General features: G+C 38.7%; 1 protein-coding gene across 1 annotated transcript in view; it reads right to left on the reverse strand.

Moving 5' to 3' along the window:
- Positions 1–21,175, reverse strand: part of LOC111218871 (receptor tyrosine-protein kinase erbB-4-like) — a 318,365-nt gene that overhangs the window by 71,231 nt on the left and 225,959 nt on the right. Inside the window, exons 8-14 of the mRNA XM_022741351.1 lie at positions 20,602–20,715; positions 19,888–20,014; positions 18,968–19,041; positions 14,356–14,446; positions 11,636–11,835; positions 6,152–6,284; positions 641–734 (exon numbers count right to left, since the gene is read on the reverse strand). Of these exons, the coding sequence (XP_022597072.1) occupies positions 641–734; positions 6,152–6,284; positions 11,636–11,835; positions 14,356–14,446; positions 18,968–19,041; positions 19,888–20,014; positions 20,602–20,715 (833 nt within the window). The remainder of the gene's footprint in view (positions 1–640; positions 735–6,151; positions 6,285–11,635; positions 11,836–14,355; positions 14,447–18,967; positions 19,042–19,887; positions 20,015–20,601; positions 20,716–21,175) is intronic.

Here is a 21,175-nt window from a genome sequence, read left to right on the forward strand (position 1 = left end):
GTCCTTGAATGAGTGGTTGATGGTTCACATAATATAAAACCAGAATTATATACACACAAGCACACATGAACTGAATACACACACTTTGCGGATTAGCTAAACAATCAGTTTTGCCTTTGAGTCAGAATATGAGACATAATCAATAGCAAAGCTGAAAGGCACACTTTGACTGCTAATACACTAATTAATCATAGTTGAAGATGACCACAGGGAACATCTGCAGCTCCATGTCATTTTTTGGTTTGTGGAGAGTGAAGCAGTGCTCTTTCCGGGGGGATTTTCATAGGATTTGTTGATTATTGTTGTAAGACAAACTTAAAAAAAAAATGTGAGCCTATCCTTTTAAAAAAACATAAATCTTGATTTACAAAGGCAGTCTTTTTAAGTCGGCTTGCTGTTCACCGTCACATTATAACTCAGATTAGTCTTGGCTCTGTGGCTTCTGCAGTTCATCTTTCAATGATGGCATTACGACACCATGTGTATTGCTTTTTATGTTGAGTGATATTCCTCTTTAAAGACAAGATAAAACGAAATGTAAGCAAGCTGCTCAAAAAACAGCCCTCTTTGCTGTCTATATTAAGAAGACAGTGAGCGAGTCAGTCTGCCTCACTATTGCTGTCTGCAGGAGGAAGCTTACCGGACCGTGGCAGGTCAAAGAGTCATCGTCAGCCCGCTCACACTGGGCATCACACTCCACGCACACTGACCCGTTGGCATACTCTCGAATATCCCTGAGAGAGGTGGAGGAGAGGGAGGGAGGGAGGGAGGGGAGGGGTCAAGATGGGTGGGGAGCAGAGAGAGAAACAGGGGTGAGAGACAAGAGGATAAAAACATTATTTGTGAGATAGAGCAGATGAGATGGCTTTGTGTCTTCAGCCAGTACGGATGTTAAATCTTGAAGGATGTGCTTTTTTGCTCAAGTTGAAAGGAGCTAAAACACTGAGAAATAAGACTTCAATCACCTCTATTTCATGTGATAAAATCATTCAACATATTTATCTTAAACAAAGCTTCACTAAGCAAGACAATAATGTGGCTTGTAAAAACAAAGACTTTTTCCATTATTCTGGTGTCATGTTTAGTAAGTGGCTGGAAATCTAAGACCAGTTGTTCTGAGGACCTACAAACGATGAATAACAACTCATTACCACATCAGCCCTTGCCAAATACAAAAAGAAACAACATACACAATACATGTCTGTAGGGTTCAATGATGTCTGTGATTACACTTTACTAATTATTAGTTAAGTTAATTTTTTAATAATATAATTATGATATCATATTTTTTAGATAAGATTCCATTGTTTTCATTGTTTCACCAAAGCAAAATTTCAAATGTCAGACACTTCTTGTTATCAGCTACTCTCCCTTCTAACAATGGAAACATAAAAAAAGCTTTCCTATACCGCTCAGCACAAGTTTATGAATAATCCTTTTCAATCAATAATGTCTGAATAAGATCAGAGTTCATGGCGCCACTTCCACAGCAAAGAAGACTGATGGAGGGACTAACATAGAAGAAGTGTTAATAGTGGATATTTGTCTGTATAAGTCTGCTAGTATGAGCTTTGTTTCTTTCAATGTTTACTTTGGAAACAGAGGTCAATATGTAGTCATAGCATTAGGTGCGCACACACACACACACACACACACACACACACACACACACACACACACACACACACACACGGCTTTTACACCCACAAGCATTGTAGCTAATTAGCTAACTGTAATACTGATAGTATCACTCAGGGGGTCGACGCAGTTGAAAGGGGCAATACCTGCTAGGGGTGTAACGTTTTCAAAAATCAATTAAATTAAGTGCCTTGTTATTCAATTTCTACAATCCCCTTATTGTAGTAGAACACCAGAGTGGCCTCCAAAAGTCATTAGAGTTGACCACAGTGCGACTGAGTTGGTGTTGGTACTTTGCCTTTGTCACTATAGGACAAGGAGAAAGACTTTTGGGTCCTTCTCTTTTGATCAGTGAAAGAAAACAGAATGTTCCGTCTCAGCAGTGGAAAAAAAATTGTCGTCGGCCCAGTGGGATCTAAATCAAATTAGTATTAATTATGCTTCATCTGGCCTTCAGAAAACCTTCCAGGAGGCAAGGGAGGTATGCTTTTGTCTGGGTGTGTGCTGGTTGAGATAATAAAGGCTGCAATGTCACTGGAAGATATCATTGACGTTTAAGACTTATAGACTGTTGCATGATGTTCTGCTCTGTTCTGTTTTCCTCTATTTTCTCTCTGTTGTGGGACAAAGATCCAGCAACACATTTGCAGGGAGTAATACATCTTCAGTATATGGATATGATGCAAAATAACTTTCATTTCAAAAGGCTTTTCCACATAATCTACACTGCCAAACGTGTATGTTGACAAGAACAAATAAAAATACCTTTTTGTTATTGTGAACGATAACATTCAAATTGTTTTGACTTTGTAAACATTTTCAACAGCCATTCAAAAATCATTTGAGATATAACGCAATTCAAGCTCCTCGCCATTTTGCTGCTGTCTGACCCATGCTGAGTTATCAATATACTGACATGTCTGAGATGAAAGAAAAGTAAATAAACCACAAAATAAATACTGCATGTTGTGTAGAATTTTTTTTTTTTGCCCATATGCTGCTGATGCTAATTCCACACAAACAGAATCTCTGCATTTTTTTTTTACCTAAAAAAGAGTTTTTCTAGAGTCAAAATTTGATCTTTTAGTTACATTTTAAACACACCAAGATATTGGGAAAAAGGGGCAGCATCCTTGTGGTCTGCTCAGCACTACCCCTGTCCTCATGCTCACCTCATATGAAGCAAGTTCTTGCACACTTTCATGCAATCCGTGCCAGGGTAGATTTTCTGTACTTCTACTGCTTAACCAATCCACACTGGAACAAAGGTGCTGTAACAAAATCTGAACTACATCCCAACTGATTGTACTGATAAATACAGAAACCAAATAACCACAGACAAAAATAAATATTTCATATAAAAATTAAATATAAATGTGACTCATGTAACACATAATGTGACTGTGCTATGAGGGTGAAGGGTTGGAATTGCATTCAGTGAAACCCTGTTTGACTGTGGTGGTGACACTGATGGTGTGGGTGGTGCCGACGTGCAGGTAGACAGGTAGGCAGGGCGTGGCCCCGTGCGCAAGCAGTGACTGTGACACGCAGTGACACGCCTAGCCCCCCTGCCCTAACAGCACCTTCCGGTCTTCCACATTCCTCTCCAATGCGGCCACCAAACCTTTTTTGATCAAGTTGGGACTCTGAACTTAAAAGAATCTTTCCAGCAGTTCTGCAAGGCAAAATATCTAAAATGTTATTAATAAAACACACCAGGGGAGCTGGTCTCATCAGGTGCAGAGCATCAAGCTATACTTCCTTTAAAGTCTAGGGACCCCTATCATTTTGACACTCTGCAGGAGTGCCTTTTAAACTGCAAGTTACCACCACATCTTAAATTGTTCTTTTTGCCCTCTGGCTCTTAATATCATTCATAGTAAACAGAAAAAATACTGCTGAATTTGAAAGCTGCAACAAAGAGCCTTGGGCTGTTCTTGAACTGAAATTTAACTTTTGATGAGCAGGTTGTGCAGTAGGTCTTCCCAGGGACGGAGTGGGAATAAAAATCGGCCCGGGACTTTTGACTTGGACTGACCCACCAAAACCCATCTGGACACACCATCACGCATGGCCTGTGTCACACTTAGAATCATGCAGTAAATAAATTATGATGATTGAACTGTAGTTTTTTTTTTCACAATCCTCTGTATAAGTTAGTGATTGTGACATTAGAACTGGGAGTGAACAGTGAATCAGTAAATACAACACCAGACATATTTGAATTAGAGTAATTTTTCTCCTTCATTTTATTTTTCTGTAATAAAATTCTGTACATCTGAACATAGATTTTGAGGACTTAAATTAGTGCATTAGAATTTCTGATGAAACAAGAGAGGAAAACTTTATCCTGTCTGCAGAGTTACTGCTGCTAGACAAATAACTATTTCAATTTAAGATCTTTTCTCTGAGTGTTTTCAACTACAGTTTTCTTTTTAATTTAACTTTCTTATTCATTTAAAACGAGTCAGGAACAGTCCACTGCTGCCTCAGAGTTTAAACAACGATAAAGATACAAACACATAAATGGTAAGCGAGTGGACGGAGCTGTGACACTGAACTGAGTGTAGTTTGCTGTGGTGCAGACATGAGGGAGATAACAGCCTCACGGAACCACTGTGGCCACGCTGTCCGCTCCACTGGGCCAATCACCACACACGGCACTACTGATCTTTCTTGTGCTACCTCTCTTGGTCTTGCGACCCAACAACCAGCCCACTGCAAATCTTTTCAACTGAAATCAGTTGATTTGTGTTTTTTTTTTTTTCTTTTTCCTTGATTTAATCAGTGAAAGACATTTTTCTGCGACGTCAAATAAGTCAAATAAGTTTCATCTTTTCCACACCGCTAATCTGCACATTGTAGTATGAAAAAATGATGACCAAGCCTTCTCCATCAGAACCCTAACACTGAGGTGCCACTGGCACAACATGTAGTGTTCATTATTTTGTATATGTTCCATTTAGTTCATATGTTTTCATATTTTTAATATATACTTTAAACTAAAATCTTATTTAAAAAAGTCATTTATCAGCATTGATTTTTTAAATTGAAAAAGTATATGACAATCTGGGTGAAAACTAACTTACCTGGGAAAACATGAACATGTTCTGTGTGTGAAAACATTCTGAACTAGATAAAAAGCCACAATATTGAGGACAGAAATATTTAATTTCATAATGAAGCGGTCAGCATTGAACACATATGATTTGTTAATAACATAAATAAAAAGGAAAATGAAGGATGTGTAAAGTTGGTTGGCACTGTAATGTTCTATGATAGTGCTTACTGTGCTACATTCTCCTGACTGAATATTACATTTCCTCTTTATCCTCATACTCAGCACTAAATCAAACACAGAGATCAAAAAGGACGATCCACCACAGTAAAGGTAAGTCTGCAAAGCTGAACCTGAAACTGACCTCAGGGTGAGTCTCTGTACTAGTCCAAGCTTCTAAGAGTTCAGTGAAGTGAAACAAAATGTCACAGAACAATCACACACACACACACACACACACACGCACACACGCTAATTGCCGTAAATACTCAAGAGCTAAGAGCACTATTTCATGAATCACATCCTGTTTTAATGTGCGTTTCTAGACAGTTCAGAGTACCTCTCAGCGCTGGCACCGTGCTGTATTTCCTTTTACTGTAGTGGTTGCTGAGTGAAATGAGGTATGCTGTTTTCTCTAACCACATACGTCACTTAAAAAGGCACTCGTTGGTTACCATAGAGACTTGAGAGAAACTTTCGTTATCGTATATATCTCCAAGGTCTGTGTATAGATCTATGACTATGACTGTTTGTGTGCGGCTCTACTAACATGCTGTGTAAAATGTAGTGAACACAAAGTAGTGACACATCCATTGCTTGAAAGTCTACTTGAGCGTCCTCTTGAGTTTCAACATTCAATGTAGAGGTTGAAGTGTAAGATTAATCTTGCTGTAGTGTAGGTGGATGATTGATAACAGCTCCAAGAACCCATCTAAATATAAAGCATTTATTGCTGGGGCCATGTAGACACTATAACCGACTAATGCTGCCTAACTGGCAGAAAAAGAACATGGATGAAATTGGCTTGTTTTTGTATCCTGCATGTACCCTGCACCACACAATAACACTCTTCCTCTATGAAGGTTCATGTTTTATCCAATGAAATAGTTTTTTTTGGGGTTTTTTTTTATATCGTTAGTGGAGGTCTTCTTTGTTTCATGTACGGTAGCTCAACTTCACTAATAAACATTTGAATGCAACCTTGAATCCTTCTCAAGGCACTGGTTTACATGCATGAAATGGTGCTATGTTAACATGAACAAAATCTATTATCTTTACTATTTTCATTTATAATTCTAATGTGCACTGCAGAGGGGATACCTGTTTACAACAGATTTATCAATCAATTTCCCATGTCCCTGTGTTTTTTTCAATCATTCCCTCATTCCCTTGGGTAGCAAAAATGCCGTTTTGATGTATCTGAGTGCAGGTGCACGATGCACGTGCATAACTCACCCTTCATAAAGGTTGCAGGTATCCACACAGGTTCGTCCACGGCTGAAGTATCTGCAGGAGAGGCACTGGTCTGGGCCAGGACCCCAACATCCTGCATCTGAACACAGCGGGTCGCACACCATGTGCTCCCTGGCTGCTCAACACAAACGTACACAAAAACAGAGAGTATTACATACAGCAAAGTATTACATTCATGTTGAATGCAGTTATGATTTGATGGCTTCATGTTCGTACAGAGAATAAACCCTATATCGGCCTGGTTTCCCTGGCCTGCAAAAGGTATGTTTTTGTAAGATGACTTTTCCCAAACAATGGCAGGAGTAATTGCAGCAAGACAGAGGAATAGGTGTAGAGCTCATGCTGAGGGACTGTGATATTCCTATTCACCGAACAAGAAATTGTCAAACAATATACACTGAGCAATCACAGAATAATTACCCTCCTGGATGAAAGGAAAGGTCGCCTCGTACTGTATGTTCTGTTTGTATAAATAGTGTGTGGTGTGTGTACGGTACTGTGTGATATGGTTCTCTGTGGGCCGAGCAAAGGGGGGAATGGGCTGAGCTGCTTCATTATAAGAATGCTGAGCAAATGGTGACAAAGCACTGGTGGGACACAGAAAGCACCTGCAGATGCCACGCAGACTTGTTTATTTAACTTAGACTTACAAAGGAGAGGGCAAACAAAACAACCCTCTATTTATTTGAAGGGTCTCATCTAAAACATCAACTTTCAGCTTTATGCCTATTTCTTGTTGTTAAAATTCAAATATATAATTAACAGACACTGATTATCAATAACAATTTTCTAGCGGCTTCAATCCAAAAATATCAGTCACTTGCTTTTATCACAAATATCCAAACACATGCACAGTACTTTAAAAATTGTTGGCTGTTTGGATAGCCATGTAAAACCACACTAAAAGCCATTTTCGATTTACAAAGATACAAGTGTAAAAATTGTAGGTTTCATTTACTTTGGATTTCATTCAGTCAGAGAAAGAAAATGCCTCTTTCTCCTACCCCATTCATAGTGAACAATCTGTATGTTGTTCTCTCTGTTTCTGAATCTGTTTCTTCTGTAGTACCAACAGACTCAGGCCATTACATCTACTCTCTACTATTCTCTCCTTGTGTCTGTATCTCTTATCTCTCTCTCGCTCTTTTGTCCCCCTTCAGCGCACTGTTCTACAAAGGCTAGTACATCTGAGAGCATTACAGCGACAAAATGAGAGTGTTGAAGTAACACGGTGACAGCACTGCAGATACACTTGGAACTTTTATCATCCCATCTGCGTCTGACGTGATTTCCCCCTTGTCGGTGGATTTCAAAACTAAGACTGCATGCCGGCCGAGTTGACTTCTCTTCTCTTCTCTTCCCCCTTGCTGTTTTTGAGGTCCTGGCCACATGTAAGCCAGGGGCTATACTTGAGTGTCGGCCGTAGCAATCTTCAGAATGCTTAAAAATTCAGACCGAAGGATGCAGATACATGGAGAAATCAGAAATCAAGTTCTTCTTTTGAGGGCAGAGGATGAAAGCTTTGCTTTTCACATGAGACAAAACCACCTCTGTTGGGCTTCTTGTGCCGTAGGTAAACTGACCAGGCAGAGGGAAAGATAAGGAGAAGGAGGGAGGATGGTTGCAGAAAAAAGGAAATAAACAAGGGAGGAGAGGTTGGCTGGCTTTTTAACTATACAGCAAGATCAAAAAGATACCAACTTCAGATGTTTTTGACACAGTTGGAAAACAAAGGCCCACGGGGCTTGAGTTGACAGGTGCCTTTTTGAATCCCATGTGAGACAGGATGACTGTGATAAGGGCTTGTAACTGGAAGGAAGGAAGGAAGAAGAGAGCAAAGAAAAGAATAACTTGAAAATCAAAAAGAATAGAAAATAAAGCAATAAGGAAACGCTCAGTGAACAAACACAAGCCTGTCTGTGAACTGTGCTGATGGTTAACAGATTAAAAGGGTTGAGGGGAGAGGTGTAGGTGGAACTCAACTGTTGTCTGCACTTTCGTGCACCCCTCTCCTGTGTCAGAGGCAGCACTAAAGAATAAAGCAGGGCAGCTAAAGAGCGAGGGTATGAGAAATTTATTTGAATAATACATAATGTAGAAATAATATGAATTTACATTTTAGATTTTTGAAAAGTTTTAAAGAAGACTGTGTGGAGTACTTAAAAATACGTAAAGGAGCTTCTTGTCTTTGTGTTAAAAACTCATCAAGATGATTCTGTGACAAAAAATCTTTTATTTTTAAACTGAAATACATTTGTTTCCATCAGCAGGAGTATTTCTTACAAGTCAGTCGTGACAATTTTGCTCCAAGTTGCGCAGCTAACACTTGTATGTTGGCCAAGTAGAGCACCTGTTTGTTTTCAATAGGCCTTTTTCTCAGCAGAGACTTTGACTAGAAGAAAACGCACAGATGTTTCTGATAACATTAACAATGGCTCTGATCTATTCAAGTGAAAATGAAGCAGCCATCATCAAGCTGATTATTTACACCTGTACATTTCGTACTGTAACATGTCAAAATGTCCTCACTGAAAAAGGCTTTTGAAAATAAAATGAATAATTATCTTGGTGATATTTTATGTCTCTTCAAAGTACCAGAAACAGCACTTAAGAGATTTTGGTATTCATTTAACACTGAGCGCATAGAATAATAAATGTCTGTGCCATATGTGCATTTTCTAAATATGTGGATAGAGTGTGAAAACGTGACATCTTGTACTATCGGGAGGATGCTGTCGTAACTTGCTCCTGCTTGCTACAGTAAAATGGTCTATCTCAATTTAAAGGCCCTGCAAACCCACACAGGTGTTTTCATGTACCCGGGCTGATTAGATCTCTGCGTGGGGCTATGCAGGAATTACGTGAGGTCAAACTGAACTCCATGCCATAATATAACAAAGGTGCAATTCATCCTGCCCTAAAAAGGCTGACAAGGAGTCAGGAAAATGTTCAGAGCCAGAGCGTGTGTGCAGTGCACGGCCTTTAAAGGTATCAATGAGAACGCTGTGGATATGAAACAGCTCTTTCGAGGTACGGTTTGTTCTGTTGAGTGCATTCAGGGCTCTATTACCAGTGCACTTTCGAGCCTAAGGTTTGACCTTTTTGAAGAAGTGTGTGAAGAAAACAAAATGCTTTTCTCTCTCCCCAAGGTCTAGACTCTAAAAACATCATTATAAAACACTGACATTTTATTGTTAATGACCTATCACTCCAGAGTAGGTTTAAGGACTCTATCATAGCCTCTAAGATTCTGTTTTGTCAAATATTCCTTGGACTTTATCCTTTATCTATTGCACCAAAGTGTTCCTTCTTTTCTCAGAGGCATTTTTTCAGTCAAAAGAGCAGGTTAGTAATGCTGAAATTGGACAGTTTAATGAGCAACAAAGAAAACAAGTAGACAACAGAAAAGTCACAGTCATCCAAAGCAAAACCGGGCAAATTTGAAGCGGGCACCCCATTTAAAGACCAGCCTGTGAAGCTAAAGACAGAACATCATCTGCAATCAAAACTGAGGCAAACTGACCAAAAATACCTGACTGTAGTTTAGAAATTCACTCAAAGATCTGTGGCTTTAATGAGTGAGAAGAAGCTGTTTATAGTATTTACATAGTCCAACATCACAAACTACACATTTGCCTCAAATGGCTTTACAGCATATGACACCTTCTATGTATTATATCCTTACCTGTCTTCTACTAGCTACTCATACTTCATCTTATAAATGCTATTGTAAAAACCCTGGTTTCAGGGTTCTACAGCTACCTGCCGATGTTTCTACAGTTCATCACTGCAACTGCTACAACTATAAATAAATAGGCACATGGAGACTCCTTGTCCTCTGTCTGTGCTGTCCTGTATGGACTGCAAGACCTGCCCTTTTACAGTCCCTGCTAGGCTCAGTCAAGTGTAGACGTAGAGACACACGCACGCACGCGCACGCACGCACGCACGCACGCACGCACGCACGCACACATACACACTCCGATGCACACATGCAGAGCCATGCCAAGGAGAGCGGTATGTGACTCTTGAGTCTCACCCAAAGTCTTCAAAGTCACTGAAGGGTGTGTGTGTGTGTGTGTGTGTGTGTGTGTGTGTGTGTGTGTGTGTGTGTGTGTGTTCAACACTAAGGAACTGCCCAGGGGAAAGGAGCACATGAACAGTGAAAAGGTGCCAACTCAATAATGCAAATACTGGCTCATTAATGATCATTATACATAAATGAATAATGTTTAAACACTTGTTGCAGTGACATAATAAAAGCACTTCTCTTTTTAGAAACACAATTTCTATTTCATCAAATTAGTTATTTTCCTGCTTTAACTTGATCAAACCTTGCATTCTATGAATTCTTCCATTCATATGATAGACAGAGAATAATACAAAAGCCTAGTGTGTGCTATTGTATGTTCAGTGTGTCAGTACTGCCAACTGTAGGAGCACAGTGAAATTATAAAAAAGCTGCTCACCCAGAAAACTGTGCATCAAAGATGTTCCTTTCCCCTCAAAATATTCAACTTGATTTCTGTTTGAAGCTTGAGCATGGATCTAAAAGACTAGAGTTTTGCCTAAAGTTGATGTTGTGTCAGGTCAGCAATCCCAAATTCTTTCAGACCATTAGTGTCTGAACCTTCTTTTTCAGAGTAAATTTCAAACATCTGTAACCCATTTATAAATGTGAACAAGTTTGTCAAAGCAGGAAACAAGAAGAGAACTCCCTTGATGGTGCCTGGAGCTGCACAACTGATGTTGAATGTGAGAAGAGAATACGAAAATACCGTATAAAAACACAGTTTGTTAAAGTGAGTAGTACAATTTAATAACAGCCAGTCAAAACTGAACGGCTGTTAATTGTGTTAGCGGTCAGCTGTTCAAAATTTCATCAATGACGATATAGGGCCTTCAATTTAATTTCTGTCTCACATTTTATCTTTTTTTTTTTTACAGGTTTACTTTAGATTACAAGAGACACAGATAGGATTGTAGCAAATGATTTTTTTTTGCTGCACACATTTCTGCCACCATGGGATATAAAACAAACTGGGCTGGTAAACAAGATGTAGTGCAAGACACAGCATGTTGGCTACGCTGTTGGAAATCTGGAAATTGAGCTTGGGTACAGGTGTGTTTCTCCAGATGTATTGTCATTAGCGAATGATCCTATATTTCTTACCTATACATATTTTACAGTTACAGCTTTGGTCAAATGTGTAATGGTACGCAGCGTATTTGCGATATTATTAACGCTTCATGGAAACTTGAAATTTGATTGGTTTTTGGGAACTACAGATGGTATTCATTGCACACTGCTAAGAAATATTAAAACAGTGCAATATGAAACTGGGGATGTTGCCGTGGCGGCAAACTATTTCTGATGGAACTGAATTTCTGTTTTGGTACAGGAGGACATGAGATTGGCGGATTTTAGTTTTTGATGTTTATTGTTGATTTTCAATATGAACTTACAGCACTCCTGCGGGCTTCGGTTGTTGCGGACCAGAACCTTCTGGTTTGCAGCGCGGAACAGTCTTGTCCAGTTGACGGTGCTGTAGTAGCAGAGCTGGCTGTTCTCTGCGATGTGGACATTCCCAGCGCTGATCTCTCTTAGAGACTGAAGCTGCAGTGATGAGATGCCCTGTTGCTTTAACACCAGCAGGGAGATCCCACTGAGAGGGAAGAATGGATGCAGGTGAGAGGAAGAGAGGGTCAAACAGAAGTGGAAGGAAGATAGGACAAGCAGAAGCAGACAGGATGAAGTGGAACAGGGAGATGAAGAGGAGAAACGAGGAAAAGGGGAGAGAGGCAGACGAGAGGATGGATTTATTTCACAGCTGACGATGCCTGAGTCACTTTTTTGGTAAAAATCATATCTTATCTCTGTCATATTATCAATTGGCTGGATATAAAGGTTGTAAGACTCACATGCCCAACTTTATTTCAAATAAATAATGTGTATATGCAAACCACCTTTTTAAGGGAAACATAATGTGGCATGGAAAACATTATTCTTCAACATACCTCAAACTAAAACCATATTTTTTTATGGTAAGGGAGACATTGGATTCATGGGTAAATATAACAAATATCAGTCCGGTCAATACTGACAAACCTCTGGTGTCAAAGGGGAAACCCTTACACATGCATCCTACACCTGAACTTGACATCCATTTCTACATAATATGAGAGTCTTGATAAGCACTTAACATTTACACTGAATTTAAAACAGATGCAGAAGAGGTGCATATGAATAAACTGTAACTAATGAAAGACAGGATTAGTGCAACACAGTAACATAGCAACCGGCATACGACATCAGTTTGGTCAGATGTTGCAGCTGAATTCTGGATTACGTCTTTGATTCATGAATAATGTAAAAAAAAAAAAGAAAACATATCGAGATAATGCCACTAGCCATCTTCTTACAATCTGGATAGCAATTCACCTTGGAGCCAATTCATTTGAAGTCTGTCAGTTTTTTTTTTGTTTTTTTTCTAACTCTGTGCTCTACTCTTGATCTTGTCGCACTTTACACTGAGCCACTGAGTCAGACTGCAATGGAAATGTGCAGAGCTGCAGTCCAAAATCTAAATAGAACATTAAGGAGGGAGGAACTACTCTGTTGAAAACTCACTTTCAAAATGTTAAAGTAATCATATAAAGAAAAACTACTATTTTTGTACAAAAGTGGGGACACGAGTAGCAACATTAATATGTGGTCTTAATTTGAAGAAACACTGTGTGCGTCTGTGAAAAAAGCTATTACTCATCGCCACTATGGTCTCATTTTGAGTACATTAATTACACAGTAATATAATTTCAACATGAAACTGTGTAATGTTTAAAAAGATTCCAAATGACACCATTGATACTATTGTTTTATCAAAATAAAATTTACAGGTTGCATCAACAAGTTTTGTTTTTGTTTTTTCTTTATGTCACATTTTTCTATATGCTACTGCAACACTGTATTGGAAACAAATTGTTTTTATCATTCTGTATGCAGGCCGCTCTTTCTTTCTTTTTGTCTTCAAAGCGTACCCCCACCCTCTCCCAAAAGCCCCACTTGCACAGTTTAGAAAATGACAGGAGGCCAGTGGGGTGTCAGAGCCATCAGATAGACAGAGGGTATGCAAGATCAAGCACAGGGCAAGGGTGGGTGGCAGGCTGTAATTTGTACTGCAGCCTGCTGTTTCCATCTGCAGGTGGATGACACACAAGTGCACACACGCATGCCCTCATGCACACACTCAGACACACACACTCAGACACACACACTCAGACACACACACTCAGACACACACACACACACACACACACACACACACAAAGACGCACTGCAACAGCCGACAGTCCACACCACGCATTCAGCCGCGCAGTCACTCACTTCGTTTCTATCCAAATGTCACAGCTAATTACCGTTGGACAAAATCACTAAAAATTAAATGAAAAATAATTATGTTCTATGAGCTAGGTTAAGATAAAATAAGCTGGATTGTTAAATGTCAAAACAAAAAGTCACAAAATGGTGTTTCAGAAACCGTGTTCTTTGGTTTAACACAAAACATGACCAACCAAACCACGCTCACTATTAATCTGCAGAAAATAATAAATATAACACAAACTACTGCTAGACACACATATTTATAAATTTGGAAAAGCACTACTCTCTTTAAGCCTCTATCTTCTTCAGACTGTTTTAAAGTGTGCAACAATAGAATTTGCTGCATATATCACCCCTTACACTACTTTATAAAGCAGCATGTTGTCAAATGAAATAAAAAAATTGGTAGTAGTGCTAACAGTTCACAAAGGCTTGTAAAAGTCCATCTGATCCCAAGTGTAGATTGTAAAATAAAGATATTTAAATGCTTCGATTGTTCCTTTTGTGATTTATAGCTGTCAAAGCTGTTCAAACATTAACAGAGTGCGTGTATTCATTTTGTAGGAAGTTTTAATACATCAAGACAAATTCAATCACCAGTGAATTTACTCTTTTTCTAATTCCCTTTCCTTACTTTGCTACATTTTTACTACCAAGTAAAACTAACCCATTAATTCTGTTAACAATTTCCCTTCCCTGCACAAGCACTCCTCTGTTTGAGGCAGTGTTGACACAACTACGATATAAATTACATTCATCGTCTAAAAAAATATTATCACCATCATTTAGGCTGTTATGTTCTCACCTGTACAGCGCTCTTCCCCCAATAGTTGCCAGGTTGGAGAAAACACTCAAGTCTGTCATGTTGTCAGGCCAAGACTGGATGTTCAGAAACCCTAAATGGGGACAGACACAGACACACACACACACACACACACAGAGGTTTTAATGACTCACTACTACAGACTCTGACAGACTAGAATCAGCTGTCTATCATATCTTCTATTTCACAGTGACAAGAATAAAATGAGTAGGGAGAGTTGGCATCTCTCTGAAAAGAGCAACATGCCAGGGACCACAGTAACCACACCACCTGAGTCTCCTCTGAAAGCAGCCAAACACTTCTATCCCAGAAATATGTTGTAGGTACAGCAACTCCACACAGGAGTTTGATGCCAGTGATGACAAGTGTAAAGTTCAATATATATCAATATTTTTGCATTTCCTTTATCTGCCTCTCTACTGTTGAATCATTTAGATGATTAAATGAATAGCTAAAAAGGACGGCTGTGGTTCATTTAATATTTTCAATTATGGATTCAGAAATATGAAATATTTAGTAGAGGAACGGTAGGGAGGTACATTCCCAAAGCTAACACCAGAGGACAAACAAAACGGTTGGATGAGGCTATGAGACCAGGGAAAATTACAAAACAGTTGGAGGAGTAGAGATGAGGCAAAATGAAGGAAAAAAAACCATACACAATATTTCCCAAATTACTTTATCATTAAAAGAAATGACAGAGACCACAAGCTGCTGTTGTTCTGCCGTTGCTACAAAGGCAAAGGAGAAGGAGGTTGTGGATGGATGAGAAAAACCCTGTGGGTGTGATGGGCAGTGCGCTGCATTCTCCAATCAATGAACAGTATCTGAGTCCATTATATTAAACAGCGTGTTTTCTTCCCACAGGATGCATAATTTTGTTTGTTCAGAAAGGGGTGGTGGTGGGGGGAGGCAAGGGGAGTTGTGGAGAAAGAAGCCCGCTCATGGCTTGTTGACAAGAGAGCAATAACCTTCAGTAGCCCCTTTATCAGTTTGTGGACATCGTTTTGTTTATGTCAATCCCAGCGGCAGGGTATGAGCGAATGCTTATTAGGAGTGTTTAATGATGTAATGAAAGAGAAAAAAAAAAAAAGTCAGGTAATTGTGAGGAATCACACACCAGGGCTCATGCAAATGGAGATGAGCTGAAGTTGATACACATCCTCACACTGAGCTATTCTTCTTGTGTGCAGACAAAAAGATTGAAAAAAAAAAAAGAAAAACACAGAATAAATCCTATGTTATTACATTTTTCTAAAATGAAAAACAATCCATTTGTAAGAAATATCGTACTCTTTATTAGGTTATTTACTCTTTCACCTCTTTTCCAAGAAAAGATACAATATGGGTATGATAATGGCTGCCATCGTGGTGGAATGGTAATGGGGATTCATAAAGTTAGTAAATATTATCTGATATTTTGACAGAAACCGAAAATGTATTGCAGAAAAATGGTTGCTGGTAGTTTAAGTGTTTGTCCATTTTGTTTATTGCATCCCTGTCCCAGGCCTCCTGGTGTGTAGTTTAAGATGGTGAGGGGACTCTTGGCCTGGAGGCAGCAGTGCTACAGGATTGTTAGTGTTGTACTTGTCGACACTAATTGTCTTAATGACATAACCTGCAGTGCTGAGGCACCTCACAGCTTCACCACAGTGCTCTTTCGGGGAATGGGGTGCTTCCTAATAAGAGTAACAAGCTACTGCCTGCTGCACACTTGCTTCTGCTAATGTAACAATGCACTAACAGCACACAAATGCTACTGTAGAAGACAGGTACAGATTCTCTACAGACACCAGGTGCATTGGGAAACCTTACAGGTATATATATTTGCAGGTACAGTTACATTTTCATAAAACCTTTACAACTTTAGTAACTGAAAGCTGTTAAAAAATGGACAAAGAAGGCTTTGGAATAAAGGTTTTGCCAATTTGTATTTCTGAAATGATGAGGTGGTGAAGAGTAATGGTCATCTTTCTTACCTACTTCTGTTAAGATGCCCTTCAGCAAAACACTGATCACCTAACTCTTCCTGTGGCTTGAGCTGAAAGACCATTTACCCTGAGCGACTGTGGCTATTCTAAAGGGCTCCTGGTCAAATCTACGCACCTTCATGAGAAGCTTCAAGGTTCAACAAGATTACCAGATTATTGCTTTTGGTGTTTTCATTTGTTGACAGCAAGAGAAGAAAGATAAGAGCAGAGTCCCTAAAAAAGAATAAATACATGCATTTGAAACCTTGCATATACCTACCACAGAAGACCAAATCTCAGATGCTGCAACGGGCAGAAAGGATGTGCTGAAGCATTGCAGAGTCTAGTACGTAAATGTAATGTATGGACATTACCAACACATACAGGGTCATATGTGTAGCCTCATCTTGCGCAGAAAAAGCGAAGAGATCACCTAGCAGCAATTCATGTGCTGCTGAGAGGCACATCAGTGGCACACCAATGCATACAGCAAATTACAGCATGGAGCCAATTAGAGAAGAAGGTCATGAGTTCACAGGCAAAGGTTAAGAAGGCTTAAGTTGAGATGATTACATTCTGAGTCACAACACTGAGAAACCCAATTATGCTAAATTGTGTGAGCAAATCGCCTACTCTTTGGGTGAAACCTGAGCAGGTGATATGTCTTTGAAAAAGAGAAGCCACTGAAATCACTGAACAAAAGGAAGAAAGAAAGAATTGGAGAGGGTCAGACAGGTGTACTGGAGCTGTCCTCCTACACAGCTCATCTGAAAGCTTGAGCAATGCTAGTTGTAACCTTAGGGTCATAGAGGCAGGTTGGCTGCCTCAGTCAGGAGGCACGTTCTCTTGACAGCTTGGAGAGATGACAAGCTGAGCTGACACACATCTCTGACTACATGTTCGGCCAGTGGTTTGTCCCCATCACCTTCTCTCAAACTGCCATCACTAACCAAAAGAGAAAAAAAACAAAACCCTAGGAAGTCAAGTTTTTGAATTTTTTTTTTTTTTGGAAATATTTTTTATATTTTATTTATTTTGACAGCAATGGTGGAAACAGGAGAGCGAGAGGGGGGCTGACATGCAGCAAAGGTCCCAGGCAGGATAATGAATCAAGCTCAGCTCAGTATGCAAAAATACTTTAATATGCATTTAGAGGAAAATGCACTCAGGGTCACTACTACACCACAAAACTTGCTATGTATGTCATATATTTCAGCTCACAATCTGACATGAATGTTTCATTAAGTAAGAGAGAAGGTAATTATATAATAAATGACTGAAACTGCTTATTAGTTGTATTTGGTGGGTGAATGGGAGTTTATAGCCTTTTAAATGCCTCCTGCCTTTCACATTTTGCATCTGCAGCCATCCTGATAGAGAATCTCTCTTATACCAATTGAAGTTCATACAGTTAATTAGTTCTTAGTGTGTCTTTTTGTAGTTCAGTTTTTCTCAGCTTGTTCTTGTGGCAAAAGGACCACGTCATTGTCGACCAATGGATAACAATTTATTGGAAAGACAAACAAAGCCAAACCAAGTGGATGTGATTTAGTGGCTGGCCTTTAAAGAGGTCTACAAATTAGCAAAAATTTATTCCTGCGGTCAGTTGCCAATGTCCATCAAAGGAATGTACAAAGTAAATTAATAAAATCTGGTCATGTTTGTCATGAGTTGGCTCCCAAAACTGAACTGCTATTTTTGTTCTTGGAACTACAATGAACCAAGTGCTTTTCATAGCAGAGCGGTTTGTTAAGCTTGAGCAGGTAGGAAAACACAATGCAGCCAGAGATCAGCTACTACCACTAGATATATCCTGGTACTTCATTTTGTGCATTTATCACCCCAGATATTATATTAAAAGAATAATTACCATCAATTATATTAACAATTACTCTCTATCAGTTGCAAAGGATGCAAAATATCTAACAAAAATTGTTTATTTCAGTGCATATTGCAGAGATACCTTTTTACTACCAAAAGACAATAAAAGTATTTCTGCTACAAGTAAATGTGTATTTTTTTATAGGGGAAACTGTAACTGGTTCATTAGGCCTCTGCTTTGATAAACCCCCTTTATGACTCAAAAATGTCACCAACAATATTTCAACAGTAAGATTTTCTCATTTCAAGAGAGATTGCCACATCAGTGATACAAGGTTTCTTTCTGATGGCATTGTCAAATGTCTAAGCTGGAAAAATGACAGCATACATGTGACTCAGAAGTGGTGATGGCATAGAGGAGCTGGAGGATTAACGATGCGCACCACATGTTCTGGATCTTTTCTTCATGGTGCGTGAAGGGAGAGTTGGGACTGTGGGACTCAAGGCTAGGGACTCCCAGAGGGAGGAGCAGCAGAGAGACAGAAGAGATTGAAAGACTCATCTGATATTCATCTTATGCTGCAATGTCTGTCCTTGGTGTGGACAGTCTCAGTCTCAGGGGGGAGGGGTGAGGTAGACTTGAGCAAATACAAACGCAGATACACACATAAGCCTCACATACGTATATATCCACACTATATACAGCATGAAGAGATAAAGGTTAGAGTTATTGTTATTTATTCATTGTTTATTAATTCATATACCTGTGCACAGACGCATACTGTACAAGCAATGTTACTCACCTGTGATCTCCCGAACTGTGCGGAATACGCTGAGTTTTTCTGGGTCCAAAGCTTCAATATTGTGATAGACATCCCTGTGAATGATAAAGGGGGATCAGAACAACACAAACAGATATTAAAAGAACAAAGCATCTGCCTTTTGTTCTGTGTAGAAAAACAATGTGGGATCTTCTTAATCACAGTGATAAAAAAAAAAGAGCTGCATTTACTTATAGAACATGTAGTTCATAATACCAAATCAAATCAGTAAAGCATGTTATCTTTGTTCTTAAAAAGCTTACTTAAAGAATTGTGACTAATTACATGCATGCATTCATACTTTATATCAATCCAAATATAATATATGCATGTTTGCTTTATCTTCTACAGAGTATATGCCACAATCTCCCTACAGAAAATTCCTTTACTCCTTAGGGTAATATATGAGCACATACATAGAGTCCTGTATACCAGTACTTCTACTCTCAAGGCATTTTCAGCATGAGCTCACTTCAAACCTGCCATCACTGACAATGGTAACATTATTTATATCCATTCATACAATTAACACCTACACACTTTTCTACACTCTTATCTCAAGCAATTTATATTAATAGTGGAATACACACATCTGACTATAGATATTTGCAATGTATTTGAATCCAGAGGGACTCATGCTGTAGTTGCTGAGGTGTAGTATATGCAAGGAAAATAAAAGGAACATCACTAAAAGCATCATTCTGATTAGATTTTTCAAAAATATTGAAATTTTTATTTATAAAATATTTGAATTCTAAGATGAAGATTTTTATCTTAATATTGTCAATCCAGGACTTTAATTAAAAGCTAGACTGTTTGGACAGGACATAAAGTGCCTAAATGTGATTACAGTTCCACTATTTCACCCCATCTTTTATCGTTCTGATAACCTCAACTCTTACCCTTTGATACCAGTAATAAGGAACACCAGGTTGCCATTAATTTTTGTGCAGTTGACAAACTTGTCAATGTTGCTGGAATCCACTGTCTGAGCAGCCTGTAGGCTGGCTGTACCAATGCCATCACATGCTGAAATACACAGTGAGACAGCAAAATGCATTAGTTTGATTAAATAACGCCAACATGCTTAAAACAATGGAGATTTAAAGGTGCAATGTGAAGTATTACCAGTATATCAATTTTTCAGTAAACAATGTTTTTGTATTAACCCTAAAATTAAAGTCACTAAACATGATGAGACCATGGGATGAAGTTGCTATTCTCTGGCTCATGTCATTGGTATTTTGTATATTTCTGAAAAATAAAGCCACATTATCTATGAACCCAGTTCCACAGTTTTGTGCTCATTCTGTTTTTCTCCAAAACTTGAAAATTTAGGTCTGTTTGCAATGGAAGAGAGGCGCGCTTTTCGTGTGTATGGCATAAAGCAATCCAGAAAATTTGCAAATTTCTATCCAAATGGGAACTTGTGTTCTGATGTAACAAGCAGTACAGAGCCCACTGATAGCCCTGTTTATTTATCATGATTATATACATGTCTCAGAATAAATACATAAATACTTATCTACTATTACAACTTGATCAATTGACAAATAAATGAGAAATTAACTAGTTATAGAGAAAAGCTGCTGTATTTTTGAACATTTGTGGTTTACCTTTCGGGCAGATGTCAGTGCAAGGAATGCACATCTTAATCCGGTTCTCCTCCACCTCCATCTTGTTACTGGGACATGCTCTTACACAGGAGCTATGGTCCACCACAAAGTTATCTGAAAAACAATTCATTCTAAATGTCAAACACAGATGACTGCTGTTTGTCACACAGGAACATACAGTACAATAAGTGGCACTCGGTGCAGGTCATCGCAAGAAAGTGTTGAAAGTCACTTTCATACACTTTCACACGCTGATGCTCGTCTGGCAGCACATGAATTGCCTTGAAACTTAAAATCATGACAACTTAAACATTAAATTAATTTGATGTTTAACAAAAAGTTCAGAATTAAATCTTCACTATTATCAGTGAAAAAAAAACGTTACCTTGAATAAATACATTCACATTTAAATAATGACTTCAGTATTAGAACTACTATCAGTATATGATGTTAAAGATTATAGTTTAATAATGTTGTCCTTTATACTTGAAAGTAATTTAACATTTCTGGCCAACTCACAATTTGTGTTGTTGTGGAATAATTAACTACTGATCAAAAAAAAAGTAAAAATACT

This window comes from Seriola dumerili, unplaced genomic scaffold, assembly GCF_002260705.1.
Source record: "Seriola dumerili isolate Sdu_G_001 unplaced genomic scaffold, Sdu_1.0 BDQW01000052.1, whole genome shotgun sequence".
NCBI classification, from domain to species: domain Eukaryota; kingdom Metazoa; phylum Chordata; class Actinopteri; order Carangiformes; family Carangidae; genus Seriola; species Seriola dumerili.